This window comes from Trichomycterus rosablanca, chromosome 22 (genome assembly GCF_030014385.1).
Source record: "Trichomycterus rosablanca isolate fTriRos1 chromosome 22, fTriRos1.hap1, whole genome shotgun sequence".
Taxonomy (NCBI): Eukaryota; Metazoa; Chordata; class Actinopteri; order Siluriformes; family Trichomycteridae; genus Trichomycterus; species Trichomycterus rosablanca.
This window is the reverse complement of record NC_086009.1, coordinates 18,325,067-18,343,678: the sequence shown is the minus strand read 5'-3', so window position 1 is coordinate 18,343,678 and position 18,612 is coordinate 18,325,067. Positions and strand designations below refer to the sequence as shown.

Sequence of the window (18,612 nt, the reverse complement as noted above, 5' to 3'; positions counted from 1 at the left end):
GATATTGGTCCTGGGTTCGATCCCCAGGTGGGGTGGTCCGGCTCCTTTCTGTGTGGAGTTTGCATGTTCTCCCTGTGTCTGTGTGGGTTTCCTCTGGGAGCTACAGTTTCCTCCCACAGTCCAAAGACATGCAAATGAGGTGAATTGGAGACACAAAATTGTCCATTACATTACACTTGTGAACTGATGAATCTTGTGTAACCAGTAACTACCTGTCATGTCATGAATGTAACCAAAGTGTGCAAAACATGACGTTAAAATCCTAAAATAAATAAATAAATACATTTTAATGATATTCCTGCCAAATCCAGACCCTGGTCATGATATCAAATCAAAATATTACAATATTAAATCCACACCAGTGTACTTTTTGCATCCATATCACTGAACACAAAAGGACTTTTAAGGTACAAAAACGTCATTTCCGTTTTTGGGCTTGTTGCTCAGCAACCGGAGCTCTCGCGTAGACGCTATATCGGTTATGTAGCTGTCGTTGCGGTCTTTTTTAAACGATATATTATTTAATTTATTTATAAAAAGAGTTAAAGTAATGACACTGACTCCTATTAAAGATGGCGAGTACACCGCTACTGTGTACAAACTGGTGAGTTAAACCATTGTTGTGTTAGTAAGCTTGTGCGTTAGCTGTACTAACTAGCACTGTGCTGCTTTTACACCTCACGGTGTTCCGCACACTTCTTAAAAGTACATTAAGTGATTATAATTGCTCAGGTAAAGTCATTTCTGTTTTGTAAAGTCACGTTAAAGGTTTTTAGTCTTATATCTAACATTAACATAAAGTGCACTGCTTTACTCGCATAGCATTAATAAGCAATGATAAATAAAGACGTGTTGATATGGAACTCTGTGATGTGTTTTATATAATGATGGGACCCTATAGTCTTGTTATAGTCCTCACAGCAAGAAGGTCCTGGGTTCGATCCCCAGGTGGGGCGGTCCGGGTCCTTTCTGTGTGGAGTTTGCATGTTCTCCCCCTGTCCGCATTGGTTTCCTCCGGGAGCTCCGGTTTCCTCCCACAGTCCAAAGACATGCAAGTGAGGTGAATTGGAGATACAAAATTGTCCATGACTGTGTTTGACATTAAACTTGTGAACTGATGAATCTTGTGTATTCAGTAACTACCTGTCTGTCATGAATGTAACCAAAGTGTAAAACATGACGTTAAAATCCTAATTAACAAACCAGCCAATAAGTGCAGATTCAGATTTACTTAGTGTAGAAACAAGCAAGAAAAAAACACCGTTTTGAGTTTGTAACTTTATTTACCGAGTCTAAAAACTTATCAGCCTAAAATTAAATAGTTACTGTATTATCAACTGTACAATGTCTTAGTAACATCAGCTGATTTCATCCGTGATGGATTTACCTCCTGTCTGGGGTGTGTTACTGGGAAAACGGATCCACCGCGACCCTGACCAGGATAAAGCAGTTGTTTATTTATTTATTAGGATTTTAACGTCATGACAGAAACATAGTTACTCAGTTCACAAGTTTAAAGTCAAACACAGACATGGACAATTTAGTATCTCCAATTCACCTCACCTGCATGTTTTTGGACTGTGGGTGGAAACCCACGCAGACACGGGGAGAACATGCAAACTCCACACAGAAAGTACCCGGATCACCCCATCTGGAACTCAGGACCTTCTTGCTGTGAGGCGACAGTGTTACCCACCGCGCCACCCTTAAAGCAGTTGTAAAACAGAAAAAAATTTATAAGATCTTTTATTTGTTATTTTTTAAGATAAAAGATGGACGCTACGGAGACGCTATACACATTCTGAGCAATGAACTGCAGAAACACATGAAAGTAAGTCACAACCATGTAGGATTTATTGAAATAACTGCGTAAATTCTTTTATAATGCAGCATGATGAGCTAACACTGATTTAACCACACTATGTTTTAATTCATTTCATTTTATTCTCTTTGTATGCAACTTAAATCACTCTGAAATTAATACATGTTACATATAAATGTTGTAACTGTTCTTCTGTGTGTGTGTTTTTATCCTCAGTCCAGGGCTGCACTGTCGCTCTTGGGCTACTGCTATTATCATGTGCAGGATTTCACCAATGCAGCAGATTGTTACGAGCAGCTCGTTCAGTTACATCCAGAGGTGGAGGACTACAAACTGTACTATGCACAGTCCCTCTATGGAGCAGGTGCCTCTCAAGAGGCGATGAAAGCCACTTTTCTTCTGGACAACCCCACAAGTCATACCAAGGTAATGATATCGAGGAATCAATAAAAACGATGCCAGTTTCCTTAGCAAATGTTTAAACGTATTCATTATCTTTTAAAAGTGCAATGTTTTGTCGACTAATAGAAAAAAGACAAAATTGCCTGAAAATCAGCTGTGTTGCACTTAATGGCCTAAATATCAGCCTAATTACAGTATAAATGACATGGTTTAAGTTATAGTTTTTGCACTTTTCAGTCTGGTCTATTGTTCCACTGTTGCAGATGCCGACATCCTTTATCTTTTCCCACAAAATATGAATATACCAAGTGAATGACTAGCTAACCTATTTACAAACACAATCACTTAATAACATTATTGCTCACCTGCTGATGTATTTGCATACTGACCCACTACTAGTAAGTTTGTGTGTGTGATTTGCTGTGATTAATAAAAGAATGAATTATTTATCTCATTATTTACAGATGATAAAGCTTCAAGCTGCTATTAAATATGGAGAGGAGGACTTTTCAGCAGCAATGGTGAGCTTTTTATTGTGTGAAATAAGATCTATATCTCCTTAATGCCCACAATGAACAAAGTATAAATAAAAATGCATTTTAAATGCATAAATGAGAAGCTTGTGATTTAGTACATTAAAACGATTGAGCATGGATATCTTACCTTTTCTCTAGCCAGTCATCTAACTTAATTTAAGGTTACCATTATTAGCAGTAGCTAAGTGCAAAGTCTGCTGTCTGAGGTGTGTTACTGCATTGCACCCAGTAATTCCGGAGAAACCAGACCCACTGCGACTTAAATTGGATTAAAGTTCATTGTTAATAAAATCTAAAACTAGTTTGGAGGATTGAATATGTTCTGTATACTAGCATAGCATTCAATAAACAATATAATTCTATTTCTCAGATTACGTCTCAGCCCTCGTCTGAGTAGAGTTACACATGTGGAAAATTACGTACTGACCACTGCATGCAAGTAAGAACTTTTGGTTTGGCAATAACATTTTCCAGGCTCTGGTGGAGCAGTTGCCTGTGGATGACCCAGACACTGAAGTGGATCATGCATGCTTGCTCTTCAAGCTTGGTGAATTCGAGAAGGCCTGCACAAAATTTACAGCAGCCATGCAAGTGCTTGGGTATCAGCCAGGTAAAAAACATGATTTTATCCTAATGCATATCCATTTGCATTCATCCATTTCATATTTGAACATAGTTATAGTGTAAATGTATGGGCATACAAGGAATCAAATACCCTATTTATACGCAAACACATAAAGATGGCAGATTTAACTCCTTGCAAAGAACATGATGAGAAGGTTATGTCGGAGTTGACTCATACCTAGCCAATTATTTCTGATAGCAGAGCTAAGATTCAAACTCAAGATCTCAGCAGTACTAGCTAGCGTGTTAAATCAATGCACCCTCAGAGCTCCCTGAGTGTTTGTCTTTCAAGAGCAGGTCAGGCTCTTTTGAAAGAAATGAATTCCCTGAGAGCACACATTTGTAAATGCATGGCAAACTTTAGATAGCTGTCTGCTGCAATTAGCATTTTCAAAATTAGCTGCCGTTTATGCAGGTCCACATCCCAACTCTGAATCATTCTACACGTGTCTATTGACACAGCTTTCCATTTAACCTTTGTTTTGTCTGAAGGGTCAAAAATGACCCGGAACTATGTTTAACAGCCGAAAAAACACACTAAATTGTCTTAAGAACTTAAAATTTGATGACCTTTCCTAGAGTGATTGAAGATATTTGCAAAGATTTAGGGTTTAAAATTCAATTAAGCTGCTTTAGGTCATTTGAACCCCAAGGACAAAAAGAGCATACAGAATGTACAGGAGGGATAAGTTTCTAATCTGCATGAGTTTTTAGTGTGCAAATTCAGTTTCATCACTTACAGAGAATTTGACCTGCTTACATTGTCACATGCTTTGCAAAACCAAGTAAACAAAAATAAATCTCTGGAATAAATCAGCGCTTGTTACAGTGATAAGATGAGCAATCAACCCTTAGGGTAGTTATTTTTATTTTACAGATATGTATGTGGTATGGAGCACTCAATAACATTTGTTTTTCTGGTTTTAGGTTTGGCATACAATATCGCCCTCTGCCACTACAGCCTCAAGCAGTATGCAGCAGCCCTCAAATACATCCGAGAAATCATCGAGCGTGGAATAAGGGAACATCCAGGTTTGAGCCTCTGAACAGTTGTTGCAATTCTGTTTTTAATATTAAAAATTGGTTTTTTGATCATGTGGGTTTAACACTTTTTTGTTTTGCTAAGTAAAATCTAGAGAGAGTAGAAATCTAAACACTTAAGTCGCATTTTCTACATATTTCGACAATCTGTGCATGCTGGGCAAAAGAAAGATCTTTAAGCATGTAAAGGCCTTTCTTCAGTCTGTTTCTATTCTTATTGTTCATATTACCAATAACTGTAGTGAAGATCTGTGTCCTATTTATGCGTTTACTGTACAAATGAAATAATAAATCTTGCGACTGGTGTAGGGGTGTGATAGACCTTGGTCTGTTTATGTTTATTGGAACCTTGTGCAGAGCAATGTAATTGAAAAAGGGTTTCATTAGGAGGAGGGGTGCTTATAGCACGCTGCTGCAGTATCCAAGTCAGATCAGCTACAGATTTCATCAAAACATTAAGATGCACTGGTGGTACAACACAGTGAAGCTGATTCTTTTTCATTCAGTCTTTCATTTCCAGTTGACATTTTAGCCAAATAAATACTGAGCTGTCTGACAACATTAACATCAAAGACATTTTCTGTTTTCTGTACTTGCTCAAACTAAGAATTGGATTACAGTGCGAGCATTTTTGTTTTTCCAATTCAACACATGAAATCCTCAACTGTAGACAAACTAGTACATAGTCCTATATATTAATGTCAGATGAATGCAGAGTTTTAATGAGAAATGGGACAAAAGATCAGGGTGAACTTAAGTAAAACACATTCTGTTTTATAACGTCTGTTCTGTGACAGCAACCAATTTGAGATTAATGATTTTGTCTGAGGGGTGGGGGGTTTGGATGGATGGACTGATTGTGTCCTCTCCTGCATGTGTTACTGCATTGTGTCTTTACTGTGAGTAATCCTGACCAGGATAAAGTGGTGTCAAAACATAAAAATGAAATTGCAAAAATAGATATGTGATTAAGGTATATATTATTTAAATATGCATGATGTTTATGATGTTTGTGTATACTGACATGCCAGTTTCTTTTCTTATTTGTCACTGCTGAAAATAATTCAAATAAAACTGTATAATTTCTTACTGCTGTTTTCTATACCTATAGAACTTGGAGTTGGCATGACAACAGAAGGCATTGAAGTGAAAAGTGTTGGCAACACACTTGTGCTTCATGAGACGGCATTAATTGAAGCATTTAATCTGAAGGCAGCAATTGAATACCAGCTTAAAAAATGTAAGTGCAAATGAAACGTATAATATTCTGCTACTTTTTTTCTTCATTTTTTGTCCTATAAAAACGTTTACAAATTTGGGTTATTTAATATGTTTATTGTGGGTATTTAAAATAGTAAAAAATCTTTCTAACTATTAACAAAATAGGTGGTGCAGTGGTCTGTTATGCTATCAGCCGGTCAGGCATCATGATTGGCTATATCTGGTCGGGATGGCTAAAGCCCTGCCATGGTTTGACACTTTGTCCATGGTATTTTTGACTTGCGCTCAGTATTTCTCAGTGGAACTGGACTCACCTGTGACCCTGACCAGGATAAAGCGGTTGATGAAAATGAAATAAATGAAATGATCATAACAGTGCATGCAATATTTTATTGCACAGTACATAACTATTAAGTAAAATATGAATGTTTTACTTCTTGATCAGCCATGTAGTCTTCCCTGTGCATTAGTGGGTCCACTTTCAACAATGTACAGTTTGGGTTTTGTTTCTGACTTAGTTACGTTCACAAGAAATTAAAAAGCCCTTCCACAATCTTAAAAGGTCAAGTACTAAATAAATCATGCAAGCTTTGTATGCATGTTTGTGACCCAGCAGATCCTACAGTACATACAGTAAACAGAAAGAAGTCACATTTTTTGACTGTTTTTAATATCTTGACTGTTGGAGCTGTCCAAACAATTGCAGAGGACTGTATATAGACTTACATCATTTGTTTTGTACTCTTGTTTTAACTCCACAGACGATGATGCTCAGGAGGCACTGACTGATATGCCACCCAGATCAGAAGAGGTACCGTAAATAAAACTCAGTCCTTAAGCTACTTTTTTTATGGTTCTAGCATGTAACTGCATTTTTCAGTGCCTTCGATCAGGTTTCTCTGACCTTCTTGGACATTATCATAAAACAAGCCAACTGAAGTTATATATTTTGGCATGCGGGTCAGTTCAGGATCAGTTCACTCTAGTGTCAGATACAAAGCACATTAAAATGCTAATATGAAAAGCCTAAAAATAAAATATGGATTTGAGCAAAACCAGATCTGAGTGGAGTTTTAGATAACTCATGTTGTTCCCGACCTCCACTGAACTCTTAAGCTTGTTTTAGCAAGTTGCCTGTACAAGCTGTCAAATGTGATCAAATCATGTCGACACTTTCCATGTTTCCAACAGAAATCTGAGCATGTCTGCTCTTGTGAGTTAGATTTTTGGAAAGTCTGTTCTTCCATCGAAATTTTTAGTCATGTAACCAAGCTGCAAACTGACAAGCAACTTCACACAGACCGACTTTTTTAAGCCTTGTAAGGATTAAATAATGGCTTCATTGTACGAATTCTTTGGCTGTAGCTAAAACGTAACTACAAGCAACCGAGTGCTACACAAACAGAGCACAACAAGGACGTGTTTCTTTTTAAACACCTGGAGAGATTTATGAAGAGATTTAAAAGTGGCCTCTGGACTTACGTAAGCGCTCATTAAAGGCACTGTTCATGCCCTGTGGGAAAGCTTCTCAGAAAAACTCATGTTTTTTAGCCAAGAGGCAAGACGTGTACAGGATTGAAACATCAAAGCAAATGTAGCCAAATTGAGTGCAAGGGGTGTGTTAAGATCATCCAGTTAGGATCTGTAATTATGCAAGGCTGATTATCATTTATTACTATCATAATTATGCAAGGCTGATTCATTAAAACATGCATATATGTAAATGTGCAGATTATTATGGACCAGAGTACCAAGTCATCTTGCACACGAAATTATTTTCCTAGTTTTTATACGTCCTGCTCATGGTCTTTTGCTACCATCTGGTGTCAACATAAGGAATTTCTCCTTCATAAAAAATAGCAACGTTGAAAAGTACATTTCTTAATCCTTAAAATACCTGCATTTTTGTAATAATACCTTATACAAACCCAACTTCCACGAGAATTCTTGGTTCTCTTGAACTTTTATTTAATTGACAGAAGTACAAAGAAAAAAATCCCAGTGTTTTCACTGGCCAACTTAATTGTATTTTGTAAATATGAACAAATTTAGAATATGATGCCCGCAACACAATTTAAAAAAAGCTGGGACAGAGGCATGTTTAGCTTTCCTATTAAAAACACTTAGGACACTAATTGCTGCAGTTTTGCAAGTAGAATATATCTTGCTTGACATAGGGTCACCATTGTCTGAGTCTCCTCTTCATGATGCATCTAACAGTTTCAATAAGAGTCAGATCTGGACTGCAGTATTGGAGTATTAATGGTTTACTTTATGCAGGAGCTGGATCCAGTCACCCTTCACAACCAGGCCCTTATGAACATGGACACCAAGCCGACAGAGGGCTTTGAGAAGCTTGCCTTCCTCCTGCAGCAGAGCCCATTCCCTTTCTCCACTTTTGGCAACCTGCTCTTGCTCTACTGCAAATATGAGGTGTGAATCATATTTTTAAAAAAGCACATAGGTAATAAATGATTTGGCTTTCAAGTGTTTCCTACGAATGCAATGGTTTGCTGCTGTGAAATCAAATGTGATGCTTTGTTGTTATTGTTTCTGGGTTTTTTTTCTCTTACAGTACTTTGACTTGGCTGCTGATGTGCTGGCTGAAAATGCTCACCTCACTTACAAGTTTCTTTCACCAGTAAGATAAACACTGCTTTCTCAGCTGAGTTTAAGAATGTTTGATTCAGTTTCATCAGTTTTAAGAAAAAAAAAAAAGATCTCACTGAGTTTGGTCAGGAAAATTTTGACCTACATAATTTGTTGAGAAAAACTCAGTGGTTAGGGCTCTCTGCTGCTCAGAAGATTGAGGCACTACCAAGCATGCAGTCACTAAATAAAAAGAATCATTTTTCTTCTAATTCATAGGAATAAGTCCTATAATTCCAGTAAGTTCTTGAAAGTCTGGTCCATCACTGTGTTCTTGTTTTCTCTTTACAGTACCTGTACGAGTTCCTGGATGCCATGCTGACCAGCCAGACCGCTCCAGAAGAGGTAAAACTAATATACTAATACTAACCTCAGTAGAAGCTTTAAGCCACAGTTAACAAAATCTACTATTGCTTTTTTGTGACTTATCCCACAGGCTTTTCGGAAGTTTGATGACGTGGCCGGAAAACTAACTGAGCAGTTACGCAAAGTCACAAAACAGGTTTTTGAATTACTTTAACTATGACATGTGAGAACAATGACAAAAACGAAAAAACTAAAAAAAGACAATTATAATGCATTTAGTACAACAGCACTGTGGACTTTACCAGTTTAAATTTAATGACTTGTAAACATTGTAAAACCGTTTTTTAAACATAGTTGAATTGGCGTGGCATTTGTAGTGTGAGAGTGCAGGTGTTAGACTGGCCTGTCTTCAGTCCAGATATGCCATTTTATGAAGCACAATATACATTGTCATGAAGAAGTGTCATGTTTGTCCTTGAAGGTGCAGGAAGCCCGGCGCAATCGGGACGATGAAGGTTTAAAAAAGGCAGTTGAAGATTATGATCAACTTCTGGAAGAGTAAGTGAATATCGTCTTCTTTCGTCTTCATCACTTTCATTTTGCAGTAATATAGTTTCAGTTTATTTACATTAGATTCAGAACCCTTTAATTTTTTTTAACACTTTTTGCGTGGATTTTATTTTAAATGGATAAAATTGCCATTTTTATTAAAAGCTACAAGTCCTTTAGATGCGTTCTTGTCATCTTGGGCAAATTAAAAATGATTTTAAATAAGAAACATGCCAAATTTGAAACACAGTTCTAAACATGCTAATTACTTCCTACTCTGTATCTATGAATGCCAAAAACAGCACTGCAACAAAGAATTGTTCTTACATGATATTGTCTTATTACATTTTGCTCTATTTGTTTCATATTATAAGGACTAAGTTGACAAAATTATTGTGTGTTTTTTAGCCACACCTGTTGCTAATAGAAATTAATATGTTTCCAACTTTATTGCTTTTAAGGTACATTCCGGTGCTGATGGCACAGGCTAAGATTTACTGGAACCGTGAAAACTACAACATGGTGGAGAAGATCTTTCGCAAGTCTGTGGAGTTTTGCAGTGAACACGACACTTGGAAGCTGAACGTGGCGCACGTACTCTTCATGCAAGAGAACAAATACAAGGAGGCTATCGGATTCTACGAGCCCATTGTCAAGAAACACTACGATAATGTAAGTACTGTGTGTAGAATATGCTCCTAATTACTACTAGTAATACATCCCTCAATTCCAAATCATTTGAGACAGTAGAGAAATGCTGATAAAACGAAACGCAGCTTACCTTCATCAGCTGTTCTTCTAAATATAAGTTCCAGGTTAAGCATGGTTGGGCTGGCATTAAACTAGATGCAGGACTTTTATTAAATTTGTGTTTGTTTGTTTTGCCCTTGTTAGCTGGAACAGTGTAACATTCAAGAGTGTCCCTACAAAAGAAAGCCTTCGGTAAAATGAGTGCAGGCATTGCCTGAGTGTGTATTTCATAAATGCATGGGGCGTTAGGTGTGACATTTGAACCCTGCTTTTGCTTGTGTTTTAACCTTCATTTTGTGACTGTATAAGAAACCATGATTTGCTTTACAGATCCTTAACGTGAGTGCAGTTGTTCTGGCTAACCTGTGTGTTTCCTACATCATGACAAGCCAAAATGAAGAGGTAAGATCCAGTGTTCTATTCACTATGCAACCCCATGTATCTCATCTATAATTGTACAAAGAACACTATAGGATCCACACTGACCAGATATTATTTGAGTTTGGGGCAGTTCTTTATTATGTGGTTTATAAGTGTATGTATGTGTGGTGTCTAATGATTGTGTTTTTCTGAAGGCAGAGGAGCTGATGAGAAAAATCGAGAAAGAGGAGGAACAAATCTCCTACAATGACCCTGACAAGAAAGTGTTTCATCTGTGTATTGTCAACCTGGTGATCGGGTATGCATTGTTTTATGATTTTAATTAGTTTCATATTAGCAGTTACGGTCTATAAAAATAAATGAATAATACATAGTGTAATAATAATAGTGTAGTTTTTCTGGGGGAAATGCAGCTCTTTACCTTAAGACCAATATAAAGTGGTGTAAAAGAGTAACAACGCATGATATTACACAAATGAAACTAAGCTAATTTAGCTCAAAGGACACAGTTTTCATCTTCAGCTTTACCATTAAGTCAAGCACTGACCTTTTTACAGTAACAGTGCCAGGAGAGTTGACAAAAAATATTATAGATTCTATAAAGAAAGGGGTCAGTTACTTTTTGACACAACCGTAAATATGATTAAAGATTTTATATAACGTGCAATGCATTTTTCATGTTCCTGCAGGACCTTGTATTGTGCTAAAGGAAACTACGACTTTGGCATTTCTCGAGTGATCAAGTCCCTGGAGCCATACAACAAAAAGGTGTTGCATATTTGACATGTTTCTTGGTACTTGCTCTAAGCCATGCAGAATGCCATATGAAATGATTTATGGCTTTAATATCCTCTCCACATTCTTCTCAATGTTCAGTGCTCCAGCATTCACTTTCTGCTAAGCAGATGTTATTTTTTGTTGTACTAAAATCAAAGAGCATTTAAACGCAGCCAGCTGAACAAACACAGTCCCCTCGTTCCCAGCCTCCCATGAGCAGGGTCATGCTGACATGTACGGGATGGATTTGCTTCTGACTTAACGTTTCTCTATGGTCCCCTGAATTGGTGACTGATAAATTGTACCCAAAATCTGATTTATATTCATGACTAAAAGTTATTTTTCTCAGTTTGCACAGTTGTTAAAGAAATAAATAAAAAAAACCTGACAATTGAGAGCTCAGACTGACCATGGCCCTAAAACTGTGGTTTATTTTATAAACCTGACTTCACTTGTACTGATGTCGATTTTTTTTTGTGTCAATTTCAGCTCGGCACAGACACGTGGTTCTACATTAAGAGATGTTTCCTTTCCTTGCTGGAGAATATGGCCAAGCACATGATCATGCTGAGGGATATAGTGGTGCAAGACTGCATCCAGTTCCTGGAACATTGTGAATGTAAGTATTCTAGCATTGCTGCTAAGCTTTGTGGGATTCAGCCTCTCTTAACAAACAGTCTTTTTATTTTGTCTAAAATTAATTTTCACACAATAGCTTACTGTGTTTAATAAGGAGAAAATGAACATATCTAACTACTAACATTGTGTAATTTAATTGACCTTGCATTGCTGTGTTTCTGAGCAGGGCTATTTGAGGCTACTAACATTTTTTGTTTTCTTTTTTTTTCAAGTGTATGGGAAAGATGTACCAGCTGTCATCGAGCAGCCTCTGGAGGAGGAGCGTGCACACATCGGAAAGAACACAGTTACATACGAAGCTCGCATGTTAAAGGCCCTGTTCTATGAAGTTATCGGATGGAGCGACTAACTGGTTAGCAGTTTGAGAGAACACTGATATTTTACGAGCTCTCTTTAGGTCTCTATTAAGGGGGGTTTCAATTATTACTATTTTCTAAAAATGGTCTTTTCTACTATATATGTCTTCTCATAATTCTAACGACCTTCCTACCGTTTTTCACTGCAAAACATTGTTTTCCACTGACTGGCCAAAGCAAGAACCAACAGAACCTTGGGTAGTAGTTCTAGCTTATATTTCATCTCATACAAAGTGGAGGTATGCAATGCCTGTACAAACAGTACCATAATGCAATTCTAAAGAAAGAAAAAAAGAAACTCATGTTTAAAAAAATTTATTTCATCAAATCTACAGTATACATTATCATCTACAGTATGTACATGTTGTGTTCAGAGTTATTAATGTGTATTCGTGCAACCCTGTAAACCATCTAAAGCCTGTATGGGTAAAACATGTCAGCTTAGTACAGTAAGTGTGTCGTGCAGTCAGCACCCCAGCTCATCAAAGAGTAAATTGTGCTGTATCTGTGCTGTACAAACAATACACCCGTGTCAGTGTAAAAAAATAAAACTTTAACTGAAGCTTTTTTCAGATTGAGAAATAAAATAGCACAATATTGCATTTTGATGGCACAAAACGGCACCAAATTATTATTCCTGCTTATTTATTTAGTGTTTGTATGTTATTGCATCTTGTGTACTGTTGTGTGAGTGCAGCAATATTTTGGTACATGATCAGTTTCATGTTTCTGGTACTATTTAGTACTGTTCTGCTACTTGGAAAAAGGCCCAAATAAATAAACACTATTAAATGAAATGTATATATTTTTATTTCTATAGAATAAAAGCCTGTTTATCAATAAATGTGTTTTTCTTAGTATTGTATTATTGGTTTCAGAAATCTGTTACACTGGTCTTTTTGTGATGTCTTGCTCAGACAGATAGAAGTTGAGGTATCCACCTAGTGCACTAACAGCCACGCCTGTTGTGTGACTCGAGCATCCACCTGCAAAAGAAATTTATATCATATTTTTATATCACTCACACTATATCTCACAAACACAAACAACCAGCTCCAGAATTACTGACACCCTGTTGCTTTGAAAAGAATTGCCTTAAATCCTCCTGCCCATTTGTCTAAGTGCTCAATGAACCATTTTTTTTATGTATTTGGAATTTGGAATAGCTGAAACAACCAACTGTAAAACAGTTTCAGATTTTTGACTGAGGCAGCCAGATTTAACATCTCCGGGTACTTTTTTGGAGTCTACAAAGCAGTGTATCTTGAGGGTCCCAGGTCCTTTGTAGAAAAAAACAAACACCCCCAAAGCATCACAGATCCTGCAACATACTTTAGACCAGGGAATATTTTTTGTTTGTTTGTTTGTTTGAACATCCATCCTTAAACCTTATTGAGTGTTGGTTGCCAAAAAACTTTTTTTCATCAATTCTGGAGCTGGATTTGCAGATATTAATAACATTTATCTGGCTGAATAAACAACTGGTATAAATATGTTTACCTTTTAAGGTTTTATCTCTTCTTTTTACTCGCTTGTGAGCTGTATCCAAATATTCCTCAAACAATTGAGAGTAATCCTCTGGAAGAAAAGCATCGTCGTATTTACAGCATGCACATCACACTGCCAAGATCATATTCCAAATGCTATTTATTTAAGCTATAACCCACTTACCGTCCTTCCCAAAACATCCAAGTTCTTTGTCCTGCCACTCTAAAATGTGCTGTAACCAGCTTGGTTTATAAAAGTCGGAGAATCCAACCAAGCCACATAAAAGTACTGTAAAAAATATTAGGTTTATTAGCTAGAAGTGATCACAGATGGAATCCATGTCTCAGTGGGTCAGAGCTGTTTTGCATATTAGGCTGATGCTTCTAATGTTTTAGCTCATCACTGTATGTCAAACTTGGAGAAATGACATCAGCAAAGAACAACATCCAGTAATAAATTATTTATAAGGTGTAATCTACTATACTAACTGTTCTCTATGAAGATATCTTGGGTTTGTCCAGAGAAGCTTTTGCTGACGATCTGCTGATTGCTGTTCATCATGTTGGAGCAGAAAATCCTTTGATAGTGTTCCACAGTGATGTTGACCCGGGATTGCCTCATGTCTCCCTTAAGCATCTTGGAACAACCTTTCTGAAATCAGACATGAAATAACTATAGAACTACTGTCAGTATTAAAACATCCAGCATTGTACTTTTAACTGATTGTCTGGTTATAAATGGAAAGAAAATAATTGCTTGAGATTGTCGTTTACATTTACATTTGAAATGTTTGATGGAAAAGACACTTATAGATGAGACATTTAAAAAGAATCACTAGATGTAGAGAGACTAGTGTTCTCTCGGGGGACACTGTAAAAATGGCCATGACCAGGGTTTCATGTTCATCCTACAGCATACATACAGTAAAGGAAAGGAAAGTCCATACCATTCTCCCAACCATGAAGTAAAGCAGTTGGTGCGATAGTGAATAATGTGGACATCCAAACTGGGTCATTGCCTCCATGCAGGTCTTTGTCACAATGCACGGCGTTCCATCTTCTTTCCTTTGAATTAAAAGACAATCTATGATATCTCAAGCAATTGTTGTCATAAAATCAAATGCACTGGGTTCATACCAAGTCCCCAGAAGCAGTGTCATGCATTTGTCCGACAGCAGCTCATTGTAACATTCTGAAGATCTCGTTGAGGAGTAGGCAAGAGAAGGATCTGTGGAGCTCCATTCACATGGCAGAGACCAAAAAGACTGGCTCAAGACAGGTTCGAACTCTGTGGGGGAAATACATGTTGGAATGACGTTGCTTGACTGTGGACAGTGTAACCCATGTTTTAGTAGTTTTAGTGCTTTGTTTTACCTTTGTAATATTTAGCATCTGTTGTTTGGAGAGATGCCACTGCATCAACCAAACTCCTCTCCAGTTTTTTAAACAGAGATACTGCAATGGAGCGCTGAGAGAGGCTCAGAGAGTCTGAATGGGACCGGGATCTCATGGCTTCCTGCAACTGGGCTAAAAATAAAAAGATTATTTACCCTGGCAAAATAAACATGGAGCACCAAAATACTAAAATTAATGAAATGTTCCATGGTAGGTTTAAGTATTTCTAGAATTTACACAGAATAGTGAAAAAAAACATCCAGTGAGCGGCAGAACTGTGGGCAGAAAGGGAGTGTTAATGAGAGAGGTCAAAGAAGTATGTGCTAATTCATTAGTCAGAGAAACATGTAAACAGAGTAATATGACCCAAAGTGATTTTTAGTAATGCATTATAAGTAATGATGGGCAATACAACCCTCTTGATTAGCTCTATTAATTACATTTCAAATAATTCCATCTTTGTGAGTTTGACACAGTTTTGGGTCTTGGGTGGTGACTTTGTGCATAGAGTTTACTTTGTTTATTAGGGTTCTAACGTCATGCCCCACACTCTTTGGTCACATTCACGACAGGAACAGTAGCCAATTGATACACAAGGTTCTTCAGTCCACGAGGTCATATCAAACACAGTCATGGACAATCCAGCGTCTCCAATTCACCTCACCTGCATGTTTTTGGACTGTGGGAGGAAACCGGAGCACCCGGAGTAAACCCAAGCAGACACGGGGAGAACATGCAAACTCCACACAGAAAGGACCCGGACTGCCCCACCTGGGGATCGAACCCAGGACCTTCTTGCTGTGAGGCGACAGTGCTACCCACTTAGCCACTGTGCCGCCCCATACAGTTTACTGTTTACTATGCAACTGTTGTTGGGCAGCACGGTGGCTCAGTGGGTAGCACTGTCGCCTCACAGCAAGAAGGTCCATGGTTCAATCCCCAGGTGGGGCGATCCAGTTTGCATGTTCTCCCCATGTCTGCGTGGGTTTCCTCCCACAGTCCAAAGACATGCAAGTGAGGTGAATTGGAGATACAAAATTGTCCATGACTGTGTTTGACATTAAACGAATAACTACAGTTTCTGTCATGAATGTAAAACATGACGTTAAAATCCTAATAAACAAACAAACTATGCAACTGTTGCATTTGCTGCCTTTGGGTTGTCCTGCAATTCTTTTTAAGTGACCCTAACCCTAACCCTAACCCTAACCCAAGCTTCTTTCTTACTTTTATCACAGGTCTAAGACTACAAATATGTGCCCCAAGTCAAAACAATGTTTAGTGTAAATGCACTGGAAAATTTACAAGTAACAAAAACAAAACTGATTGGATACTTTAGTTGTGGTGTGTTGAATACAGGATATTGTGCATTAGTTTGCCACTCTAAGCAAACAAAGCAGTCCTTGATATAAAGTGCATACCTTGCAGAATGACATAACCCAGAACACCATCCAGATTCATGTTCCTGCTCTGCTCTTCAAAAAACTTCACTCCTTTGGATAAACTGTGCAGAACATCATCTATCACCTCCATTCTCACCGTGCGGATGCTGGACAGAACCAGGAGCACCAAGAAATACCGCATCTCTCCCACAAAGCTTTAAAAGTGAGCTCTGCAGTCTGCTCTGCTCTCACTGTTTGACAGACTGAACTGTGAGGAATGTTGAACTTGGCAATGTGCAGGATCAGGGGTGGGGAGAGCGGTCACGTGGTTCAGCCACATAAACAACAAAAGCAGGGGGCGCGTCCCAACCCAATACTACATATATGTTTAGTAGTTTTACAGATATATTAAGTCATAAATACTTTAGAATACACAGAGAAATGCTTCATCTTGGCTTATTGTTTAACAAGCAACCACTTGACCACATTACCTATACAGTATTTATACACATACCGCAATGCAAGAGGAATAAGATGGTGCAAAATACAAAACTGGGATATTTACATACACAGAGATGTATAGATGGCTTTGTTTTTATGGGTTTTTTTTAATGCATTTTCTCCTCTTTTTCTCCCCCTTAAGCGCTCCCAATTTGCATCACGCATCGTCTCTGCCTCTGCTGATCCCTGCCCTGACCGAGGAGATCAAAGCTAACCTACATAGGTGTTGCGCCACCTAGCGTTGTGTGCGGAGAGAAACACCCTAAGAGTGTAGGCACCTCTAATCAGCCAACAGAGGTCATAACTGCACCATTTTGACAGAGAGAGACCCACTTCCGATCCTTAGTCCCGCCCATCTGAACAACAGGCCAATCGTTGTTCATATAGCCGCTCAGCCTCGGTCGGTAAGGCAGAGCTGGATTCGATACGACGTTTCCAGTCACTCAGTTAATATCAAGCAATTCTGATGTATCATTTTTAAATAAAAGCCTTTATATTGTCAAATTTCCATTATTTTAACTCTAGACTGTTATTAAAAAGAATTATCTAGTTTCCACAAAACAATTCCAAGTCATAATAATATTACAGCATCTGTAGATGTCACTCAGTTAATATCAAGCAATTCTGATGTATCATTTTTAAATAAAGGCTTTAATATTGTCAAATTTCCATTATTTTAAATCTAGACTGTTATTAAAAAGAATTCTCTAGTTTCCACAAAACAATTCCACTTCATAATGATAGAACACCATCTGTACATGTCACTCAGTTAATATCAAGCAAATCTGATGTATCATTTTTAAATAAAAGCCTTTATATTGTCAAATTTCCATTATTTTAACTCTAGACTGTTATAAAAAAGAATTTTTTAGTTTTCACAAAACAATTCCACATCATAATGATGGTACACCATCTGTAGATGTCACTCAGTTAATATCAAGCAATTCTGATGTATCATTTTTAAATAAAAGCCTTTATATTGTTAAATTTCCATTATTTTAAATCTAGACTGTTATTAAAAAGAATTCTCTAGTTTCCACAAAACAATTCCACTTCATAATGATAGTACACCATCTGTAGATTTCACTCAGTTAATATCAAGCAATTCTGATGTATCATTTTTAAATAAGGGTCGTTATATTGTAAAATTTCCATTATTTTAACTCAGAATTCTCAATATAGTGTTCACTTATTCAGTATATTTTACACATACTTTGATACTAATTATTAATTAACTGGACTAAACAAATGTAGTTGACAGAATTGAAAATATATTTTTGGACCAACAAGATGTATTTGATGAATTTCATTGACACAACTTGTTTTTTTTAGTTGGTCCTAAATTCTATGGTTGTCAGCAGAACTTAAATTAGGCCAACTAAAAAATTAGATGCAAGTGGTCACTAAGAATTTTTAAGTTGAAGAGACTTGAAATTTTTTACCGTGTATCCAGAGTGACTTACAGAAGTGCTTCCATAGTAAACATTACCTTACTCTAGTTGGAGTAAACAACAGTCCGAGAACACACATCTGCTAAAACTCTGTTTCAACCAAAGTGTGTTTTATTTTAAAGAAATGAAAGAGCGTTACTAAGTAAGTACAAGTCAGCTTAAGTGCTTAGTAAAAAGGTGAGTTTTTAATTGTTTTTTATTTATTTATTTTTTAAAAATGTTACCCCTTTTTCTCCCCTTTTTAGCGCATCCAATTGTTCAATTAGCATCGTGCTTCCTCTCTGTCTATGCCAAACCCTGCCCCGACGGAGGTGATTGAAGCTAACCCATATCCCCTCCGAAA

At 37.3% G+C, this 18,612-nt stretch overlaps 2 protein-coding genes across 2 annotated transcripts; one reads left to right on the top strand and one right to left on the bottom strand.

Moving 5' to 3' along the window:
• The first annotated feature begins 456 nt into the window (after positions 1–456).
• On the top strand, positions 457–12,850 carry ift70 (intraflagellar transport 70). Its single transcript, XM_063019019.1, has 19 exons — positions 457–604; positions 1,766–1,831; positions 2,039–2,248; positions 2,689–2,745; positions 3,235–3,370; positions 4,312–4,416; positions 5,537–5,665; positions 6,408–6,457; positions 7,927–8,079; positions 8,222–8,287; positions 8,587–8,640; positions 8,732–8,797; positions 9,083–9,159; positions 9,612–9,822; positions 10,231–10,302; positions 10,476–10,579; positions 10,971–11,049; positions 11,548–11,677; positions 11,910–12,850. The coding sequence occupies exons 1-19, from the start codon at positions 551–553 to the stop codon at positions 12,044–12,046; spliced, it is 1,956 nt and encodes a 651-aa protein (XP_062875089.1). The 5' UTR covers positions 457–550; the 3' UTR covers positions 12,047–12,850.
• c22h16orf89 (chromosome 22 C16orf89 homolog) lies at positions 12,353–16,558 on the bottom strand. The gene is made up of 8 exons (XM_063019020.1): positions 16,357–16,558; positions 14,915–15,067; positions 14,678–14,828; positions 14,488–14,605; positions 14,030–14,192; positions 13,725–13,829; positions 13,554–13,631; positions 12,353–13,039 (listed from the first exon to the last, which is right to left on the bottom strand). The coding sequence occupies exons 1-8, from the start codon at positions 16,517–16,519 to the stop codon at positions 12,939–12,941; spliced, it is 1,032 nt and encodes a 343-aa protein (XP_062875090.1). The 5' UTR covers positions 16,520–16,558; the 3' UTR covers positions 12,353–12,938.
• Between the last annotated feature and the right edge of the window lie 2,054 nt (positions 16,559–18,612).